At 37.7% G+C, this 23,588-nt stretch overlaps 1 protein-coding gene across 3 annotated transcripts in view; it reads left to right on the top strand.

Annotated features, from left to right (window-relative positions):
* The window catches only part of ATP10B (ATPase phospholipid transporting 10B (putative)), a 63,492-nt gene that overhangs the window by 1,797 nt on the left and 38,107 nt on the right, over positions 1-23,588 (top strand). For 2 of the 3 annotated variants that reach the window (XM_065030055.1, XM_065030056.1), the window contains exons 1-2: positions 12,859-13,510; positions 23,378-23,582. In XM_065030055.1, the coding sequence (XP_064886127.1) occupies positions 13,008-13,510; positions 23,378-23,582 (708 nt within the window). In that variant the 5' untranslated portion in view covers positions 12,859-13,007. Of the gene's footprint in view, positions 1-9,848; positions 10,143-11,260; positions 11,456-12,858; positions 13,511-23,377; positions 23,583-23,588 lie in introns of those variants that run through there. The other variant, XM_021289245.2, reaches the window with a different exon arrangement.

Here is a 23,588-nt window from a genome sequence, read left to right as displayed (position 1 = left end):
TCTGTTACAACAGATTTTGTGTTAAGCCTTGCTAGAAACATAGAGCTTGAAGATCAATTGGGAGAGAAACTCTGAACTCTGTGTCTGTGCTCCTGAGAAATTCTGTCAAGGATGTGTCTGTACCCCAGCATGACGAGATGCTCAGTTAGGACAAGGGTCTCTGTTAGGCCCAAAATAGTCACGGCATGGAACATTACAGCTTTATGCTTCCCATCAGCCCATTTTTCTTGGCAAGTCTTTGCCTAATTTTATAAAAGAACTGCACTACTGAATAACAAAGAGGTGCTTCATCAGGTCTGCCCCAGTTCTGCTTAATAGTGCTGATATTTAAATATAATCACTGTTTTCTCTACACGGAGCCTGTGTAACTGGAGTAAAATTTGGTTTTTGAAATTTTTCTAGACCACACTTTTTTAACGTACTTTTGAGTGTCTGTTTGTGCTACCTTGCTGCAGTACATCTGATAATCTGTAAAAACATAGTTTCTGAAGTGTTTGTTTCTCTTGTTTTGGGTATGTATTTTTCTGTGGGAGTAAGAAGTGAAGTTTTCCAAGATTTCTTAATAACCACTGTTCCCTTGCAAAAGATCTGGCTTGAGTCACTATGCAGTACAAATGCAGTCTCCTTTTGTGTCTGTGGAACATTGCCTGTAGGCCACCGCTCCTTGATTTCTTGCTTTAGAAAGAGCCAGAATAGTTTAACTAGTTTTAGGCACCTGTAATAATTTGCAGTGTGAATGCAGCAGCATTTACCCCTGTTGTCTCACACCTTCCCCCATCACTGCTGCCCAGGCTGGCTGCCAGTCAGGTGACTCATTTTCTTTGGGACAGGTGACATTTCCTAAGTTTAATGTTATATCAATGTGAGCTGACAGGAGGAGGGAAGAGAAAGATCGTGGAGGAAATGTGATATATATAGAACAAGGTGATAGATACCTTTTTAGGAAAATTAGCCTTGACCTGTCATGTTGAAAATTTTGGTCTTTAAGATTTTGTTAACAAGAAGTTGGGGGGAAATACCTTGTCAGTAAGTTAAATATTGTATTATACTTTTTTTGTGGTCTTATAAAACTGTTTCTATTTTGTCGATCTAGTTTAATTAAATGCAAAAATGTGTGCCCTAGTTACCTTAGTTTTGGGGAATGATGAAAGAGTAAAAAAGAGAAGGGACTGAAGGGAATCTTACTGCTGTTTTTAAAAAGGAATTAACACTTCCCAGGGGCACTTCAGAAATGTGGTGTTATCATGCATTTTGAGCTGAGATTCTTATATGGAAATTTTTGGCCTTCTTTGAGGCTGTAAAACTTGTGGCTGAGCAGGGAGGGAAGATCAGTTTCCTGTATCTCAACCTGGGTCCATCCTCCAGTACCTGATGTGGTCCTCTTGTTTCTCCTGAAGCTCTCAGTGTTGATGCGCTGCTGTCAGCAGCAGCTGTCTGGACTGAAGGCATTTTCATGTCATTCTTTCCGAAAGGCCTATAGAGCACTGCTCTTAACAAACCAGAGGGCTTTATCCTGTGTACACACCTCGTTCACCAGCCCAGGTGTTCCTGGACATTCCTTCAACAATACTGGGTGATTAGATCCTGATTAAGCTTTCCCTTGATCTTTGATTGACATGGAGCTGTGCCCTACTGAATTGGCAGTTGTTTTAGCCTCTCTGTGTTTTCTTTCCGTTTCGTACAAATAAGTAACTATTCTCTTTGAGGCACTCTAGCTTAATATTCAGATTTGAAGAACTGAAATTAGAGTCAGCACATTCTGACAAAAACATAGTTGCATAAAAGGTTTTTACATATAAAGGATCTTCTGGTCAGTTTCCAATATATTTTCAATTTTTCTGCTTCCTTTTGGACTTATTCAGTATTGCTGAGTTCCCACATGAACATCTGCAACATAATTTTGATCATAAGTGCTTTATAATCATACACACTATAAATATTAGATTGTCTTCTAAAGACCACTTCACTTTGATTTTGAATATTAAGTGGAACAAACAAAAAAAATATTTTTTCAGACAATTGCTCTAATTTTTGTGTCCTCATTTCTGGACTAAAATGTAACTAAATTCTACCATTACCGGAGTTCGAAATAAGTGGTCTTCTAATTAAGTAGGGTGCAGGACAACTCAAAGAGCTAGAGATAGAGGCACACTATGGATTGAAACAGATATCAGTCTCTTTTGCAACAGCAAACTCAAAAGATTTCTGAATAGCCAGATGAGAGCACAGGGGAAAATTTCCCCAACCTGCAGCAATGAGAAAGCTTCTCATGTGATATATTTGGAAAAACAAGAGACAGCTGTGCAAAAATCTCCCCTCCCATCCCCTGACATAGATACTGGGCTGGATTTATATATTCTCATTTTACCAAGTAAACCTTTTGTGATTAAATGGGCTTCCAGTATAGCGGGTCTACATTTTGCTTTGGTTTGCCTTGTCCTAAGCTTGACTTGCCTGCCTGACCTGGCATACCTGTGTCTCTGTGCTTGTTTTTTCTCCAGGATCTGGGGGAGACATCTTAGCAAACAGCTGTGTAGATTGTCCCCTGGGTTGTGGGTGCTCAGGCAGAGTTTCTCTAGTCATGCTTAATTTACGGGTTTGAGAGCTTATTGCAGTCCGTTACTACACTACTAGTTTTAGGCTGACTGCTTTGGGCCCATGAAGAAAACAAATACTGACCCCAAAATTCTTTGATACTTTAAAAATCTTTAAAGATGGGTTTTTCCCCACTGTGGAGAGATGTCAGAATAGTGGAACCCCGGTGATACAGGTTGCTGCTGCTTTCTCTGATTGTTGATGTCCTAAGTGTTTTCATAGGTAAACAAGGCTGAGTCCTCAGATGCAGAACTTGCTGTCTGCCACGAAGTAGGAGTTGGAGAAATATGAAATGTCAAATGAATGAGTGAAAGGCGGTGTAGCATATGCATCTTTTCATTTTCTACCTGAGTTTTCTTCTCTGATAACCAGATTATGGAAAGAATGGAGATGTTGTTTTCTAGAGCCTAGGAAGAGGTGGAACATTTTAAATTTTGTTTTTTATTAACTTTATGAATTATCTTTTCTATGAACAAAGGAAGAATCAAATGTTTGCCTGTATTTAGGAACTCACATAGAGGCCATTTAAAAAGCTCAGGGGTATAGGTATATAGCTTTGTATTGTGTATAGTTTTGTTTAGACCAATGTATTTTCATGTGGAAAAGAAAAAAAATTTAATATTAAACTGAACTGTGTGAATAAGAGAGTTCCTATATTATGTCTCTTTTATTTCCTGGATAAGAGGAATACAAGCCTGATTTCAGAAAACATGTTTTTAGGACAGTACCTTCAAATGCATCCTCAAAACTACATACATTGCAGGATGTGTAGTTCTATTTCTTATAATGACCACTCTCATTTCTGCACTGGCCTGAAGCCTGCAGTCCTGTGTCTGGGACTATGTTTACTTGTTTGAAAATATATATATGCACGTAAAACATTTTTAGGACACATAGTGGAATTCACTGCTCGTGTCTGTGTACTAACATGCAAGAGAAAACTCAAGAATATCTCTCTAAGTCATGAAAACCACAGACCTGTCTGGCCTTTCAGTCTGATGTCTCCAAGCAACACCTTGCCATTAGGGACTCTGTAAAAACTCTGTGCAAGTGTATGTTCCCAGTGTCTCCTCAGCTGAAGGTGGGAGCGTGGCAACTGTAATTACTGTGTCAAAGGTGATACGGATGCAGAAGCCACCTCTGCCTCCACTTGTGAAAAATGCAGTGGGCCCAATTGTAATAAGAACAGATCACTGTAGGATTGGGCATGCTGGCAGCAGTGATACTCATCGTGGCTAGCCAGAGAGTTTTAGTCTCTTTAAATGAGCATGGAATATGGGAGAATGGGACTCCTTTTTCACAAAATGGAGTTAACCACAGCATCCAGCATTACTGTTTGCAAGTTGGCAACTTCCTTCTTGAATAATATGTGATAATCATCCTTGTCTGTATGACCTGTATGTCAGCATATGCTGAGAGCACATCTATTTTGAAACCAGTCCTAATAACACAGCTGCAGCCCTGAAGAAGATTGTGCTGCCTGAACATGCCTCCGCACAGCTCGAGCTAAAGGAAAGTTCTGCATCAGCCAGTGAAATCTAGTCTGTCCTTGGGAAAGAGCCTTATAATTAACCTATTATTGCAAGATTTTGGATTTATTCCCCAAGGAAAGAGAAGCTAGTTGAGACATGAAAACATGTGTCAATCTAATATAATATTGGAATAGTGAAGCTCTGTGTTCTAATGATACATTAGATTTATGAAAAGCTCTTTTTTGTTTATCCCACACAAACTTGCACTCAAGAACATGATATAATTGTTAATCTAAAATACTTTTGTTTTGCCAGTTGTATGAAAAGTCTGCAATTATGAGCGCTTTTCGAATGAAGCAGTTCTTTGGAGCTCCTTTTTAATTTCTAGCAACTTTATTTGATACTGCAAGTATTATTTCTGTAATATAAAATGTTACAACATAATTTTAGGCTGTGGTCTGCATCCTGCTAATCAATGGAATTTCCTTCCTCATTCTTCCCAATCTCCTTTCCCTCTTCTATTAGTCTTAGCCACAAAATATTTTCACTGAACTGATGTGACTGAGGAGGATTTTCTATACAGTATCACCAAAAAATCAAAGAGCTTCCTAGGAGATAATTGCAAAGCAGACAAAGAAGTTTGTGTCTGAAATTTGTCTAGTACTGAGCTCACTTGGCAAAGTTTATCTCCCCAGCCAAACCTTCCCTGAGAATGGATCTTTTGAATGGATGTCACCATATCCATATAGGGCACCAAGAAGAAAAATTGCTGCTGCTTTCAATTAGGAAATACAATAAAAGTTTTGGAAAAATAGAATTAAGTATTAGAGGGCACTTTTGTTATTTAATGCCTTCTTGCTTTACAGGCAATGTAGAAAATAAAATATCTGGTGAAAACTTAGGAGGGTATTTTCTTAGTTGGAGTTCTTGATAACACACACATCTGATTTAAGTGCTACCACTGCATTTGCTCACAGTACTGAATTTCAAAAGTAAGCTCCACCTTGTCTGAAATTTTTACCTGAAGTCAAATTTTCAGAAATACCCAACCAACTTCTCAAAACCAGGAATATATCTTCTCTGTCTTAGTTAGATCTGACAGTTGTGGCTTTGTATTCCCAGCTTCTGAAGTTGTTTTTACATGTGCCTATGAGCAGGTTTGGGGATTTTTTTAATGTGGATTTATCATCTCCTTAATAAACAGCACAAGGTAGGATTGTGTACAAGTTTTTGTGCATATGCAGGAGAAGGAGGATTCTGAAGTCTGTGATGCAGAGATCTGCAGCTGAGCCCATTTTTTGGAAGGAATGAGGCAACCTCAAAGAGAAAAAGTTGTTTTCTTATTGTTGGGTTTCTGATGAGCTTTCCTTTACAGTCAACAATACATTTTTTGAATACAAGAATCTTCAGAAAAGAGAGAGCATTTAAAAAGAATACTTGTAAAGTATGTGTCACAACTAATTCTTCCTAGTTCAGAGTGCTGGTGTGCCTCTCTAATGCCATAAGTTTCTATCATATAAATGATAAATTTTCTTTAGTGTTGGATGAGATTAAGCAATCAGAGGTAGAATGCTAGTCACATAGGCTATCTATGAAAAATCAAGAGGGTCTTTTCCCATTGTCAACACAAGGATGCAAGAGGAAAACTAATCATTGTGCTGTTGTAGCATCCCTTTTCTAATATAGGGAAATAATTCACAAATACTCTTGCTGACTTAAAATTGCAGTACTCACAAATAGAAGATAAGCTTGAAACCTTTATGGGTAAAAATGCCAAATTCCACCAACTGCATGCTGGATTTGATAGTGCTAGCTTTCCTCCAGTTTGTTTCTTGTCTAAGAAATGTCTCTCTTATGTAAGAATGCTTACATATTCTCACTGTAGTATGATGTATATATATAAAATAATGAAAATGAAAAAAGCATAGGCCTGCCTTGGAGAGCTTGATACAGATAAGTATAGAGTAGTTCAACTCTGATATGCTGAACTGTTCAAACATGTTGAAATCCGCACTTGGAAATGACTTGATATAATTTCTTCTGTCTCTGCCAACACAATGAGCCTCTCAGCTCTTCTTCCAACAAAAGGAATAAATCATTATCCTGTTTCTCTCTAATTTCCAAATATGTTCACATCCCCTGGATACTGCATGTTATGGGTACAGGCAAGGGCTACCTGTGAAAGCTCACCACAGCATGGGCTATATCGTGAGCACAGTTTGACTTCTCAGAAGATGTTTAGGGCAGAAATGTGGCACTAATCTTAACAATGGTGATAGTTTCACTCGCTGATTAAATGCAACAAGAAGAGAATAAATGAGGCTTTCAAAACCTAAAGAATGGCCTTAGGTTATATGAGATATGATTAATGGCTGTTTATTGCAATAAGTACGCTCCTGTTGTGTTTATTGCATATGCAAAATCCTCTTTCTGAGTCAGGATAGTCCATAGCATTTCAGAAACAATATCTTTTTCAGAGTGTCATTACAAAACTGTTAGGAAAAATGTGTTATCTTTTCCAAAAATAACATGATGTGTTGTTCTTAGTTAACAGAAGTTTGATATTTTAATCCATGTGCAAATGGCAAAGAAAAAAATGCTTAATGACATTGTCCCTCTGAATTTCCTGATAATGAAAGTTATCAAATTGCACCCCAGACCCTACAGAAAGAATATGATATTGATCCTCCTCTAGTTGCAAAAAAAAACTGATTTTTCAAGAGCTCCATGATGACAGTAGGAACTGATACAATTTTAATTTACAGTCTATTGTTCACATCACTTTTTCATCAGACGTCAGAAATCGTGAAAACTTTCTTGGACATATATTTTTCCATAATTTTATGGAAGAGGTGTAAAGGTTTTCACACTCTGGTTATTGCTTCACATTTCAGAAACGTTGATGCAGGCTCATGAAATAATGTGACTGCTGCTTATAACCTCCTGTGCTAACACCAGCTTACGCATTTTTTCTCATCTCATGTCTTTACATAACTGGATATCAAGCTGACACATTTCTCTATGGTTAAGTTACCTTTGCTATAAATAGATAATAGTTTAATCACTTATACTTTTCTTGCCTAGTTTGTTTTGCTTTTTTTTTTTCCCAAATGCAAAAGTTCAGAAGTCGAGGTATCTAGATACCATGTTTTAGCTTTTTGCAGGTCATTTGAGACCACAGTATCTTCACTGGAAGGTCAGAGAAGAGCGGCAGAAGTTTGGGCTGTGGGAAGGAATGCCACTGCTAGAAGGAAGAATAAAATAGATTATGATTCATTATAATTTCATATAATGAATATATGTCTGTGATTGTGGGAACCTTGAGGGGGCATCTACACGAGGAGAGAGACAACTTGTTCTAGGTTAGATTGCCCAATTTTTTTCTCTCTGGAAAAATGCATGGGAGTTACAGATGGGAAGAATGTGTCTGCCCTGTTGAGAGCTGCCCACAGGTACATCCATGAATAATGGACTAGAAAGGAAGAGGGAAAATAGTTTATTGAAACTGAGGCTTTTGTGGCTATTGAGTAGGACTCCATGAGAATGATAGTAATAGTATTAATGACTGCAATGTCACAAAAGGTTGGACGATGGGACACAGAAAGCTTATGCCACCATGATTATATAACAATAAAGGGAAATTGTCATGGATATTACCCTGTATGGTTTACCTGAGTAATTTCTCCAGGCTTCCTCCCACTTATTATGTTTTTTGTCATTTTAAGGAGGGGGGGATTCTTTTCATTCCCTTGTTTCCAAGCCTGGCAAGTGCTGAGCTGAAGTGCAGCCACATACTTTCCCTGTGTTTCTCATGTTGTGCCTTGAGCGGTTGCAGGATGACTGAGCATCATGCAAATTTCCACAGCCGTGGCTGGCGTTTCTCTGGCATTTCTGATCTCCTCTTGTGGAAAGACTCAAAATTCCAGTTAGAAATAAATCAGACTGCTGGAATTTGCTGATTCCTTTTACAGGCAAGCATTTCTGATGTGAGTAGTAAAGAGGAGCTTAGACAAAAAAGCAACAGCTCTAATGTGCCAGCCCTGCAGTTAGGACTTGTTGTAATCTCTATGCTGAGGTGGCATAGATGGCAAATCCCAAACAAAATTGTGCTGGAAATGTCTGCATCACCTTGATATTACCCTTTCCAGATATATATTGCAGCACTGAACTGTCACTAGCCAGACAGAAGAAAACCAGTCACTTCAGTAAATATATGTTGGAAAAATTCATATTTCATGGATTCTTTCAATTACATCTGTATAAAAATATAAATCAAATGGGTGTGCACATGTAAAATATTCTACCATTGCAGAAGAGGGATTTTATGAAGCTCTTTTAGAGTTGGGACAAACAAGTCAGATATATTGCCAGAGGAAAGCAACATTTTTCATGGATTTTCTAACATATAGAAGGCAACTGGCATAACACATCAAGGTGCCAGTAAATTGGAAGATTCTTGTAAGTAGTTGGCTGAATGATATAATAGAAAGTTGTCATTTTACAGAAGGACCCATGCTCAAGTTGTTTCTTTTTCCTTGCTAGGTTATCTGCTAGCATTGAGGGCGAGTTTCGGATCCTTTTTACTCTTACAGATCTGAAATACTAAGTATTATATTTGGTCCTGCTGTCTTTTCAATGCCAGCACTGAAATTCGTGTGTCAAGAAAGTCTTTAGCTTGCTGCTTTGATTATGCATCCTGCTACATAATTATCTCCCATATAACAGTTGTTTAGTTTTGCATGGTTTATGTTATGAACTCTTTACATCTCCTGTGACACATTTAATTGCATGGTGGTGGTGCCAGCTGGCTTCTTTCTTCATGGATATGGCACTGTTTATGACCACTGCCTTTTGAAATCTAAGTGAGGTGGGTTCAGGTCAGGTGTTTTGTTTAGTGGAACTTTGAAGTTGAACAAGTATGATGCAATTTTTTTTGTTTTTTTCACATTTAGTGCCATGTTGTAGGGCAGCTTTCATTCCTCAAGCTTCTGCTGTTGGACTGAGATTTTACTGTGTTTAGATTGAGCTTAATAGTATCTACACCTGCGCTGCTGGAGCCTGAGCATCCTGCATGTTGGATTGCTATTGCAGTTGCAGCTGTGAGAATAAGTCAGAAGACAAGTGTTCAACAATAATAGGATTAGTATTGGGAGATTTAATTCCGTTATCTCTCCAACCAATAAAACATCCATTGTTTTAGTGCTGGCTGGCATTTTTCATTCAAATCAGATTTCTGTGGAGACTCTGAAAAACTGTTATGTGAGTGTAAATGAGATTAAGCTGATGCTGCAGTTCTTTATTATCTGAGTTATTAAGATTCAACACCTGAAACAGCCTCTTCATAACTAAGTGTGAATAGAAAAAGTATTGTAAGAAAGTCGAAGACGTGTGAAGAAAAATGCCTGAACAGATTTGGTGGCAGCTTATGACTGAGGAAAATGATACAGAATTTGTGGTGGAAAAGCTACTGTTCACCTCTGTTAAATTGGCTTTATCTATGTTAGTTTGCTGTTATAACACACAGAAAATAGATTTGGGATTTGTTTTTTTTTTTTTTTTTTCCCAGAGATAGAAATAGATTTTTTTCCATAGAGAAGATTTTGTTTTATCTTTTATTCTGTACGTTCTTTGTAGAAACTGCTGAGCTTGAAGACTGAATATGTAACACACTGAACAGCAGCATTGTTTGCTGCATTATAAACGTCTGCTAGCAAGACATGAAGTGAATTTTCTACCAGAATGGAATTGGTTTTCAGTCTTTGTCATGCATTTGTCTTTCAGCCTGACATCCCCGTTGTGAATGGCTTTGTCTGTGGACTCCGCTTTGTACCGTTGGCAGCGACGTGGAGATGAACGTCCCTCCCAGACTCTATCAGAATCAACACCGCTGCTGTTTTCTGGCAGAAATAAACCAAAACTCAACTTAAACAAATGGAGGATTGTGTTTCCCAACAATGGGAGACAGCAGAAAGACTGGAAACAAGCTTCTACATTTTATTCTGGAAACAGGATGCAGACCACAAAATACACATGGTTCACTTTTTTGCCCCAAAATCTTTTTGAGCAGTTTCACAGGTAAAAAGCAAAAACCATTCAATGGCACACAAGATTTAAGAAATGTCTCTAAAACAGTGATATTGAGGGTCATGAAGAAGAGCCACTATTGTGGTTGCCACAGTACTAAAATTTAGGTGATAATTATTTGTAACCAAGTGTCACTTGATTCAGACTGAAATGAAAGTTTAAAGCAAGTATACAGTAGCTGTGCTTAAAATGACGCTGTTGTTAGCTTTCTTGTTTGAATGCTGGAACAGTTTTATTTACAAAAATGTCAAGGTTTTATTTGAAAATCCCTCTGTTTCTGTGTTGAATAAACTAACAGGAAAATATGTTCAATAGATGTGTTAAGACACCTATGAAATTCTATACACTTCAGAGGCATACAGATTAATTTTAGTACATTTTTAATGTTATACAAGAGAGTTTCTACTGACTTATAAACAGTATATATGTATATGCATACAGTGTTTTACATCAAAGATAGCAAGCACTAGGCCAGGTTTCTTTCCAAGGGATACTTTGAAATTATGTCCTCCTTCAGCATAATGAATCACGTCAATAATATGCCCAGGGAAATATCATTGTGATAAAGATAAATGAAAGTTGCATATCCATCTCTAGCTTTGAAATTTGCATTCTGTATATTAGATCTACACATTCATAATTTGACCTTCCGTGTGTGCAATCCTCCATAGGTTCCTGATTGGGTCATTTCCATAATTCTGAACATGTGGGTTTTTACACCCATTCTGGTTTTTAAGGTTTAGTGGCTTTTTTTTTTTTTTTTTAATTTAGTTTTTTTTTTTTTATTTGTGGCTTTGGTTTCTTTGGTTTTTATTTCAAGACTGAGGCAGTGGGGGATCATTAAAGAAGTTTTAGCTCTTAGAGATAAAAGCTATTTGTAATATGTGGGAAAATTAAGGTAGCTATAATATTATGAAAATGTATCTCACAGGCTCTTCTAAAGAAAAAATTAGCATCTCAGTTAAGTGATTAATTCATTTACAGAAAGGAAGAGGAGGGTAGAGGTGTGAAATGATTAGTGTTCCTTTGACACAGAACAGGGGATGTTTACTAACAAAAGGACACATTCTAATTTTTGACTACTTTTTATTTATTTTATAACTTTTCAGGTTGGGTAATCTTTATTTCCTCTTTTTGGTGGTTCTGAACTGGTTCCCTCAAGTGGAAGTCTTCCACAGAGAGATTACTATGCTGCCTCTGATTGTGATGCTGCTTACCAGTATGATTAAGGATGCTATTGAAGACTATAGAAAACACCGGTTTGACAAGACTATAAACTTCTCTAAAACCAGGGTATATGACAAGTAAGTAAACTAAACTAATTATTTTTCCTTGCATTTTATGTGAAAACTGCTCATCTGATTTTGCATTAAGTCCCTCACTGACCTTTTGGATTACAGTAAGTTTGACGATCTATTATAAAATAGTTTTATTCTGCCTTTAAATATGCCTCATTTATCTCATTTAAGTTTTGTTTCATATCATGGCAATGTGTGCTGATATACAGGTTTTCATTCCAAGTTTCCAAACCGACTTGCCAAAACACATAACAACCTCTCCAGGTAGCAGGAGGATCTGAAGGAAAGATGAAATGTATCCAAGTCTGGAAAGGATTACTGATGCTGTTTAACTTATCGGAGCAATGTTTTTGAGATGTTTTATACTATAACCATTTATACAAACATTAATAATCAACTACATTCAAGGTGAAGAATAACCAGGAACCAGTAGGACTTCCAGTAAACACAGGTGATGAATACAGCATGGTTTCACTTTGGAGATGGCACAACACCCTCAATAAGCTGGGATGTTTGCTCAGTACTGACTCAGAAGGAAGAAATATTTTCATGTGCAATTCTTATTGCAACATTTTTATTTCATCAGAGTTTCTTGTCCAAGTACTAGCTTGTCTTCAGACTATGTAGTTTGTCACTACAGAATGTAGTAGACAGGGGTTTTCATTTAAAAGAAGCTTAAATGTTGGGGTCTTTTCCTTTTTTCACCTCTTCTTAAGCCCAGGACATAGAGAAAAAATTACTATGGTTTGTACATATCTCATTAGCTTTCCTGGAAATTAGACCACATCTGTACTATGTACGTATGTGTCAGAGGCACAAGGACCAATGAGGAAGAAGAAATGAGAGGCTGGAAATGGGTTTCTGAGTGAGTAAGGGATGCTTTGAGTGTCCAGAAACCGGAGGTCTATCAGAGGAGAAGGATCAGGCTGAGGGGTAATCTCAATAAACTGTCCTCATTGCCTGTGTCTACGTATCATTCCACAGGTTTGCTTGGTTTGAGGGGATGGGCATTGTTCATTTAATAATCCATGTTATGGTCATGAAAACAAAGAGTAGATAGAGGAAGTAAAAGAGAAATACTGTCTGCACTGAGGCTTACAGTAATTTGCTGTTGACTTCTGGGATGTGAGCTCTGCCTTTTACCTTTGAACTTCCTGGCTTATAAAGTGACTCTGAAACTCACGGAGTGAACTGTGAGAATTGTGTGTATGTTCTCAGCTTGGTCCCTGTTCTGTGTTGAAACTGAGACACTCCGTGTGAGCAGACAGTCGATGCCAGGAAAACACTCTGCACAGGGCCTCCGGGCATACGCCAACAGGAATAACAACACATTCAGGATGCTTCTGTCACTTCTGAGGCGCAGGCGCTGGGATTGGTGTGGCTGAGTCAGGATCAGACCTGGCCCTGGGCAGGTGGAGCCTGGAGTCGAACGAGAGGCAGCCCAGGACTTCGGACATCTTCACTCTTCTCTCCACCACTTGGGTGCTTCTCGGGTTTATTGAACTCTTCTAACTTTCTTGCTATTCAACTTGAGACTACTTCTTGAGAGGAAAGCAAGATGTCAAGGAAAAGTGTTTCAAACTGCTTCTCTAGGATGATATGGAAAAAATATTTTTTCAAGGAACCCTGCTGCAGATGTGGTGCTCCAGACACTGAAATCCAAAATGAAGAGCTGGAGAAGAGAGGAAAAGTAAAGAAAAGAAAGAAGAAAAATGAAAATAAACGAGTGATCATCTCCAATTTGCCCTTTGGAAGTAAGAAGTGGAAGGAAAATCCAAACAGACACTATGACTCCAATAAAATTAAGACCACAAAATATACCATCTTGACTTTCCTCCCTAAAAATATCTATGAGCAGTTTCACCGTTTTGCCAATATTTATTTTGTGTTTATTGCGTTGCTGAATTTTGTGCCAGTGGTGAATGCTTTCCAACCAGAAGTTTCTGTGATCCCAATTTGTGTCATAATGGCCATTACAGCCATTAAAGATGCTTGGGAGGACTTCTGCCGATATAAATTAGACAAAGAAATCAATCATATGGGATGCTACATTTACAGCAGGTGAGTTTCATACAGCTTTTTTTTTAATCAAAACAAAAAAAAAGGTGGCTTGAGGTCTTTTATCAATGGTGAGACTTTATTTAAAAATAATAATAATAATAATAATAAAAATAATAAATGTCTTATGGAAAATCACAGTGATAAAGTGAAAAAAGTCATAGTGTATGCGTAATACCTGGTATTTGTTCTGATATGGGGAAAAAAATGCTGGTTAAAAAAATGCAGCTCTTCGAACTACTTTGAATTTCATACTCCAGAGTGTAGACTGGCTTTCAGTTGTATTTCTTTTACTAGGTTGTAAGTAAAATGAAACCATGTAAAAATGCAATTTGAAAATGGGAGATGGTAATATATGCTTCTGTTCAGTCACCTTTAAATGAATTCACTACATGTGTCTGTGCTCACTTCTTCAAAGTGTTTCATGACCTCTTGCTTTTAGGACTTTCAGAAGTTTGAAAAATATGTTTTATTGTATCAAAACTGTTCTGTCTGAAAAGAAGAAAATGAATTCTCCATGTTAAAATATCACCTCTGAGAGTCAGAAGAGGGAAACTTTCCATCTTCCTGAATGTTGCTTGTCATCCCTCAAATTAATCGACAGTGCTTTATATAATGTACGCTTTCACAAACAAGATCTTGTAGAACTCTGGCTTTTATCACACAGCGCTGTCATTTCTTTTTGTTTGTCTTCCATGTGTTTGTCAGATTTTTATTTTTACATCCTGCTATTTAAACAGGAGAACAATGAATTTTCTTCTTTGGGGGCTAAACTTATCTCTGCATATAGATAATAACTTGTCAGGAAAAAAAAAAAAAAAACAAATGACACTGCTTTCTTTGCCAACTTGTCTGAAAAAGCAGACATTTTACAAGTTTCTAAATATTGTTCATTTAAGATTCCTTCTCTTTTCCACCATGAAGACTGTCAACAATTGTAGCTCTTTGGGTAGGTGGCAAAATTGCTTCTTCCTATCTTTGAGACTGCAATCTAGTTGGGTTTTTTAATCTTTTCAATGTTACATTAATCCATGAGCCAATGGATCATTTTTTTAACACTTGTGAAAACCAGTATGAAAGAGAGTAGGTGGTACAATAAGTACTAATGAATGGAACTGCATGGGAATCTTATTTGTTTCCTCTTTACATAAAGCAATCATGCTAATTTGTATGTATCCCTTTTACCATGGGAACATGAGAAGTGAGAAATACAATAAAACTTGTTTTGTGTAAAAGAAAGATGTCCCTCATGGAATTACAACACACAGATCCAGATCCAGATTCTAGCCATGAATACTTTCTTATGCGGAATCTTGACACAAGCCTGTCTTAAAATTGGTTATCCCATCCCATTAAAAATACTTTGATCTATGGATAAATCTTGTCTGGAATCTTGTCTTTCACCAAAGCTTTATGGCTCAAAAAGGTGATGTAAGGGAAAGGAAAATAAGGAGAGCTTCAGACTCTAGCATTCATCATACAGCTTATTATGTCATGAATAATTTTAATCAGGCTTCTATAGTGCTTCAGGAAGCTGATATTTCTTGTTCTTCTTGCTAGCTGCAAAGTCATGGAAGATAATGATGTCTTCTAATTTTCTTCCTTATGAATCATCTGCTGTAGGTAATTTTTTAACATAGGTGAAAGTCTTTTTCAAGACACTGCAAATTTTGTTATATCTTGTGGCAGCAAAGGTTTCCTTTTAATAGAGCAACTTATCTTCTATCCTAAGATAAAAAATTACTTTGATTTTAAGAGTTCATCTTGGAGAGCACATTGTCTTTATTTCAGATTTCAATAACAATCACTCTGGTTCCAGTTCCAAGAGAAACATGAAGACAGAACAGTCTTTTCCAAATGCCAAGTGTTATTCAAAACTATCTTGAAGACTGGGGGAAATGCAGTAACTTGCCTTCTTTCAGCACAGACCAAGGGAAATTGAATTTAAATAGGCTACCCTGTAATCACATTTCGTCTAATTTTCTTTTCACAGAGGTCAGCTGGAATGGGTAATCTAGTCTGCTAGTCAAATGAAGGAAAAGACACTTGTATTTGAAGAATGTTTAATTGAGAAAATGAGACACGATTAACAGACATTTAAGTGTCTTGGGGAGATGCAATAACTTAGATCTGGTGTTTGTGGAGATTTTAAGTTCTGAATCAAACTTTTGGAACTACAATAATTGTGTGCAAACTGTTGTACTGTCAGATCAAATTGCACAACACCAAGAGAGGAAAACAAAACATTCAGTTGTAGATGTTACAGACCCATATTTAGATGCCTCCTTTTTCCTGGTATTCTTCAAAATATACTTTGTCTGCTTTCCAGTTTTCTGAGAAAAGGGCCTTCCATTACTACAAAGGTGATTGTCAAAGCGTTTTCTATGATATTATGCTTTATTATTCCTCTTTAATTTCATTCAAATTCCTTAAGTCACCTGGTTTCATGCAACCCTAATTAATTATTCTTCAACCACAACATTTAATTATAATCTTCAAATATGTGTGATTTTTATCATGTTCATTTTGTTATGCCCAGACATCTTTTAGTCATGATCTGTATATAGATCACTCTTTTCATCTTTCTTGTCAGTCACCCCTCCAAACCTACTGTGGTTACTTTTCTCTGAAGTCTCTCCAGTTTGTCATTAACTTATTAACAGCAGGGGCTGGTACTGAGTGTCACATACAACCTATAAGTGAATGTCAACCCAGCAGCTGCTAAAAGGTATTATTTAATTTTCTTGAAGTTCTGTAATGTTCAAAGAGCTACTTGGTATGTAATTAATGTACGGCCTGGATCTAATATAGCCATAGGATTAAGCCATAACAGTGTTGTAAATACTCCATACCATCCAGACAGGTTTTTACATCAATTTTGCGTTTCTGAAAAATTTAACCTGAATTTTTCTCAGTGTCTCAATAGATACTCAAGTAAAAATGTGAGGTCTGTGCAGAGTTCAAGATGACACAGCAACATGCTTGTTTGAATGCACATACATCAGGTAGTAGCAGCTATAAAAACATTAACATTAATTGAGCTACTCACATTGCTTAACTTTAAGCACTTAAACTTGGATATCTGAGACAGTGACTCAGAGAATCCCAGTTTATATGCTTTGACTCACCCTCTGGAGCTGTCAGAAAACTAGGTAAGTCAACAGGCATCCTAAATGAGATAGCCTGATTACTCTTTCCATAGAAAGATCCTCTCTGACGCTTTCAGGCCCTGTGGTATTCAAGTAGTTCCTAGAAGTATCATTCTTCTCTTCCTCTGTACATCCACTGATGTCTGTGACACAGAAAAGTCAGGCTGGCCTTTGCTGTGACTCTTCATCTACTTAGTGTAAGGTTTTAGAATATTTAAAGCCTTCCGCATCAACACTAACTCTGGGTTATCCCTTGAGCAGCAATGTGGAAAAAAGGAAAAAAAAAAAATCTCTGTGTTGCACAAAGTCACAACTTGTCAACAGCTGAAAAACTGGAAATGGCTGAAGATATACTGACTGGTTTGAAAGAGAATTAAAATATGTCACTTGATTGAAGTCTTAAATTCCGTGTGATAATTTATGAGGCATATGTTAGATTCATTGTTTATGAAATCTCTATGACAGCAATGGAGATCTGCTTACCTACAGCTTTCTGAATATATATAGTATACTTTATATTTTCTTAAAATTAAGGAAGTGGGGTAGGGAAGACAAAGGCTGCCTTTCTGTTTCAACCTCCATCACATGCTCTGATCAGCTGGACCTTTGGAAGGGAGGAGAGATTGCACCTCCCCTAGGCGCTCCTCATGTCTGGGAGAGTAACTGGAGTTGCCCAGAGACATCACGACCAACAGTGGTCTGTGGCATCTGGAAGATGACATAGAAGGGTGGGGAGCATGCTTGAAAACAGGAATTGACCTCCTGTCAAATCTCAGAGGGGAAAGAAAAAAGACAACTTTCCTCTGGACCCAGGAAACATCATTTGCAGCTTGTTCAACCCAGGGTGAACCTAAAAGTTTGCAGAGTAGAAAGTAGGATGAGAGGAAAATATCATCCTGCCAAGGGCACAGTAAGCAAAAAGAGATTTTTGTTGCCAGTACTTTCATTTAAAGTCTTGTTCAGCAGCACTGAGTTTTCACTTGTTAAAGAGCTTTTTCTTTCTGCTTTATTTTTGTTTTCTAACAAAACAGAACTTTAAAGACTAGGATCCTGCTGGAAGCTTTGGTGGGTACATTTTATACACCAAAAAAAAAGAGAGGGTCTCAATCCTGTGGCCTGCTTGAAGTCCCATCACATTCTCTCAGGCAAAATTACAGTCACTCTTCTTGAGTATAGCAATAGCAAGTCTTCTATGCCCCTGTGGCACCTTCTCTTAACGATGCATTAATTTGTTCAGCTGGAGGCTGAAGATCCAAAGATCTCCAGTTCCTGCATGGCTGAAGGTGCCATAAAGCATGAACTTTGCTCAATTGAAATATGAATGGTTTCTTACAAAAGTAGCAATATGAATAAGTTACAATGACTGCAGGATTATTATCTGCTACGATATCATTGCAACTCGCAATCCCTCAGGAAAGACCCAATGCCTCTCCCTTGCTTAATGTCAAACATGGTTATACTGTTCTCTGTGTGGGACTGTCACTGGCAGTGAGCATTGTCTGCTCTTGACATCAGTGTAACTTTTGAATATATTTCACGTACTGTCAAATTTTTGTCCCTAGTTAAACTATGGATACCTGAATTAACAGTTGGTTTTACTGAAGGTGCAGACAGTGCCTTCTGTTTGTGCAACCTGAGGCACTCTTCAAACTTTCCCTGAGCTGAGAAAATGGCCTAAACCAATAGTACACTCAGGTTTCTTATGTCACCATGCAACCATGAGACCAAAATTGTGAAGAAATCACTAAAATGGAAGTTAATCTTACGATGAGCATGTTGATTGTTTGGCAAAGAAATGTGTGACATGCTGAACTGACTAAATGCAAAAGAAAAAGGTTTTCAACACTCACCCGGTCCAGGCAGTAACACTTAAAAGTCAAAGAGCAGCAAGCTAGCAGGTCGCATCATTCAGTGTGTATCACTACAGTGAGGACCCTTGGTCTCTATGGAAGAAAACCTGTAAATACATTACTAATGCTACCACCACTTTGTGTATTGCTTTATCAGAGCTTTCTTCAAGATCTATTACCTGCCAAGACATTTAAAGCTGCTTCACAGAAAAAGAGCAGTGCTTTACCAGACAGCAGCAGAAACTAAAGACAAAGGGCAAATAAATAAGAACATATGGGCTTGGCTCAAAGACCTGCAGAATCAGGACCTCATGGTATTAAGTTCCATCCTAACTTTCTGGATTTTTAAGACACCATTAAAACCTGGAGAAAAGCAAGTTTCTACTGTATGACCTCAAGAGCTACATGGACATGTAAGGAGATGACTGTAGCAAAAAAGCTGATCTAGATTATGGCTTCCAGAAACCTGATAAACTAATGAGAGTCCTTAGAAACTAATGCTAATGATTAGCAGTCAGTAAGTGGCTGATCTTGGAGTTACCTGTTTGTTCCAGCTGGTGCCAGGCAAAATCATATCAATTGCATTTTGGTCAAGACAGTATTAAAAAAAAAAAAGGAAATTACAGAAGTTGAATATAGGCTTCTTTATCATTGAGATAATAACTTCCTCGGTAGGATGCTATAGACAGTTTTAGCACATAAAAAGATAGGATCTGTTGCTAGCAGTAAGGAATTTGGAATACCAAAATGGTATAATTAAAGATGTACTTTACTAGACTTTAGAAATATTTCACTGCTATTATCTCTGAAAGATGCTCATGGCTTTCATAAAGCCTGAGAGTTCGGGGCTACAGGTGAAGGCTACAGCTGCTTGTTAATGAGGGCCTGTTACAGGATGGACTGCTGCTAAATGACATCATTCACTGATGCTACTGGGCTCATGTCCACATCACAAAAACAACCTTCCCAGCTACTGTAATAGTGATGTGGCAGAAGTCAGTGTTGAGTTGGCACAGATGATGCAGCAGCTTCTCGTGCTCAGATAATATCTGTAGCTCAGGAATACTGTCAGCCAAGTTGAGCTGTACCCTGACCTATCGACAGGTTTCAGCATCAGTCCCTTTCCAGTCCAGTGCCTTCCTCACATCTGAAATCTGCTCCTTTGTTGTCAGTTTTTCGAAGTTTTATGGCAGTGGCTCCTAACACTGAGGTCATGGTCATTAAGTGGTCTTTGAAAACATTTTGGTTTTCCATATAAAAGTTGGTGTGATCTTTAATGTGTGGGATTTCTGTTTGCAAAAATAGACCATAAAGGATAAGTAGCTGTGTGGTTCAGGCTGTTGTCTGTGTAGAACTGAGAATCTCAGAACATGACCATTTTTAATAAAGTAGGTGATGCTTGAGGGGGGTCATTTTCAAATGTAACATTCTAGTTAATTTATGTAAAATAAAGCATGAATATTTGGGTTTATCTATTCATAACACTGATATTATTTTATTCGAAGTGTTATAACCTAATGACAATTTAGGAGGTGAAAGGCAGAGCAAACATTGTCTACAAGCTGCAAAAGATCCTGAGATGGAGCTTGCAGTAATTCAAGAAAATGACTCACTGAACTAGTTGGTCGATACAATTCTTCTAGATTATAAGAGTTTCTGAAGATCTTTCTCTGGGACAATCTAGTACACATAAGCTGTGGAGTGTACATGAAAAATGACTTTTATTTGATCTCCTCTGGGGAGCAGAACAATAATTTTTATTTGCTGCCATTCACTGTCCAGTTTGACCCAGTTTTTTGTTTGAAATTTATCTTTATTGAACCCAAGAATGTGAAATTAAATTGTTGACACAAAGTCAATAGTTTTTTCACGTTCCCCCCACGACCTCCAAACACAGGAGAATTTTTTTTACGATCATTTCTTCCCAAAAATGACTTCATAAAGTCTATTTACTTCAGGCTTTCCAGTCAGATATGATGAGCCTAATAACAAATCCTGGCAGACTTCACTTCAACTGGTCAAGACCAGCTGCCTCTTTTTGTCTGTGCACCTGCTGATGGGCATTATCACGCTACCTGATATCCCAGGACAGCAAGGGAACACTTTTTAAGTGTGCTTTTGCTAAATTGACTGGTAAAGGAGAGAAGGTGCTGAAAATTGTCATCTTAGCTCATGTGTATGACCTGCCACAGCCCTGCTGCTACATGCTATAAGAATCAGATTTCCACCTATTGAAAACCACCCCATCTTGTTTATTTTGTTGAATAAACACCTCTGCCCTTTTTATATGTTTCTCGTCAGACTTAGATTTACAAAGCTCCTCTGTTTATTTAGAAACTGGAGCTTGATCTATGAACTTTAATCACTGAACAGAAAGTGGGCGGTGTTCCCAGTTACAAGAATTGCTGAAAGGAAACTGCTTCATTTGAAAAATCTTGTTAGGCAACTGGACCAGTGCTGCTGTGGGGTACACCAGGTTCCTTGTGAAGAGCTTTTCTTCCTTTCATCTGTTCGCAATTCTCTACAAAGTTGTAGAAAACCTTTGTACTGTAGGAAATTGTAAATCTTCCAGCTCCAGCTGAGTAATCCTTTCAGGGAAAGAAAATGCGTTTCTTTACTAAATTCAGTGCTCCTTGGGAGAGAGGAACGGTCTGTTCAACTGAACACGTTTGGGATTCTAGTGATTCCTGAACTCAAGTCCCTGTGCTGAATAAGACTTTTACTCTGATCTGAAAGATGTCATTTGGCTTTTTTGACTCACTGTCTCCTCTTTAATTAGTGAACGGGCAGAACTGAAGCTTTACGTGTAATATATGTGTCACAGGGAATTAGTGAAAAAATGTTACAAATCTATGATTTCTATGGATTATTTTTGCTAACCTGGTTTCTTAAGGCTGGTGTGGAAGGCAAGGCCCTTCTACAGGATCTTGTGAGCAGTAAAAAAATCAGAGTGTGTTCCATAAACTTCAGAACTGTGCAAGAGCTGAAATACAGAGAGGTAGAATTGCCCTGCAGAAGTCATGGCAAACGTTATACGCAAACTACACACGGCATCCAAATAGCAAGGCAAGCCATCTGCTTGTTCTAAACTGCTTCTGTACGGTCATTTTTATGTCTTAAACAAACAAATTAAGAAGTTCTACCTGGAAAGTGTTTGACATGGGAAGGATTCACAATTACATAGTTGTTTTGCTGTATAAACATTAGTATCTACTTTGCAGAACAACAAATACTCAATACACCTGCTTAAATATTTTTCAAATAAGAATTGGTCTGGAATTTTTAAGTTTGCAGCAACATCAAATTAATTTACAACAAACCTCTGTTTTTCATTGTGTTCTTTTATGTCCATTGTCGAGCAAAACTAAAAAGGACATGAAGTAGAGTCAGACAAAATAAGAAGAATGAGAAGTTCAGGAATGAAAAAATGATGGAAGAAGGAAAAATCATTGATACAATACCACTATTTTTAAAGTGCTTCACATCTAGCATTAAAGAGATTTAAACAGTTAGGAGTTGAGGGTTCTTGTTTTGAATAAAAAGTGGATAGCACTGGGAAATGTGCGGAATTTAAACTGTGTGCATAACCTTTGTGAGAAGCTGCTATTTCATGTTGCTTTACAGATAAGGATATCTGCCAAGTGCAAGGGTTTGCCTGTCAGCATTGGGCTGGCTCTCCTTTACAGAAGGCTGGGAAAACAGGTCAGCAAGAAGTAGCCTTTGGCCTGACTGCAGCAGAGCTTGGATGTGTGCTTTGAACTGGAGAAAAACGCTTTATCTACTGTATCACTGCTTCCCTTCCCGTGATACAAACTCTTAATTGAAAGACAGGATTCTTCAGGCAATAGACGAGGATGATTAAAAGCTTAAGCACAAATAAGACCCTGAGTTATCACAAAAAGCCTTTTAATGTCTGTCTGCTAAACTATCATGAGCATTTTCCCTCTTACAGAGCAAGACATTAGATGACTCGATCAATCATATTGAATAAATAATTTCCTCTCAGAGTTAGAGGAATTGGGCCACTGTTGCCCATGCATTTTTCCCATAAATTAATTTTAAAGCTTATTGTGCAGTTTTCAGTTTGCTTCGGTGACTGCGAGCAGTTTAAGGATCAGTTATGGAAAAGGTAATGTCAAAAAAAAGTTTGCTGTTTCCTGAATCATTGAGCACCAATTTGTTGATGATATAGTAATTTCTTTTCCTTGAACTCCAAGGTTCTTTTTATCTTTTTTTTTTTTCTTTAGATGATCTTCATTTCTTTTATCTTAACTCTTCCATTATACTTGGGCTCTAGTTGCATGTTATTGCTTTAATATTAAAGGGTCATTTGTCTGCTGTTCTACCTCTTGAAGTTGTTACTGTGAGATAAGCTCAAGATTTGTAATTACCTTCTGAGAGTTACAAACAAGAGAGACCTGAAACAAGTGTAGCTGAGAAAGCAGTGTGTTTATTTCAAGATTTATATGTTGTTGGAAAATATCTGAGAAATAGTCACATAGTTAAAAACTATGATTGTGTGTATGTGTGAAATGCCTAAATTTCTTGAATAAGATAATTTAAAACAGCTCTGTTAGTCTGAACAACTTTCTGTCTTTTGCTATGGAGATTATAGGGCTAATGCTGGAATGAAAGAGAGCTTTTGTTGTAGTATTCTTTTATTCCAGGTGAAGATTTTATTTGAATGTGATATACGGTGAAGTGATATTATGGAAAAGTCTAAATCATTAACTTCTAGCTGTTGTGCTGTGTCTTTCCAAAAAAATACAGCAACTTGCCACCATCCTTGTTTTATTTTTCTAAAGCCCCCCTAACCAGGAGGCCTGCCTTCCTCTTGTCACTGCTCACCCATGATATTTTTGATGTAACAGGGAAGAACATGCTTATGTTGAGAAATGCTGGAAAGACGTCCGTGTCGGAGACTTTGTGCAGCTGCAGTGTAACGAGACCATCCCAGCCGATATCCTGCTGCTGTATTCCTCTGATCAGAATGGGGTCTGCCACCTGGAGACGGCCAACCTGGATGGGGAGACCAACCTTAAACAACGACGGGTTGTGCTGGGGTTTTCCAGCCAGGTAAGT

Source organism: Columba livia, chromosome 14 (assembly GCF_036013475.1).
Source record: "Columba livia isolate bColLiv1 breed racing homer chromosome 14, bColLiv1.pat.W.v2, whole genome shotgun sequence".
NCBI lineage: Eukaryota > Metazoa > Chordata > Aves > Columbiformes > Columbidae > Columba > Columba livia.
The sequence above is the reverse complement of the archived record's forward strand: the minus strand, read 5'-3'. Positions and strand labels throughout refer to the sequence as shown.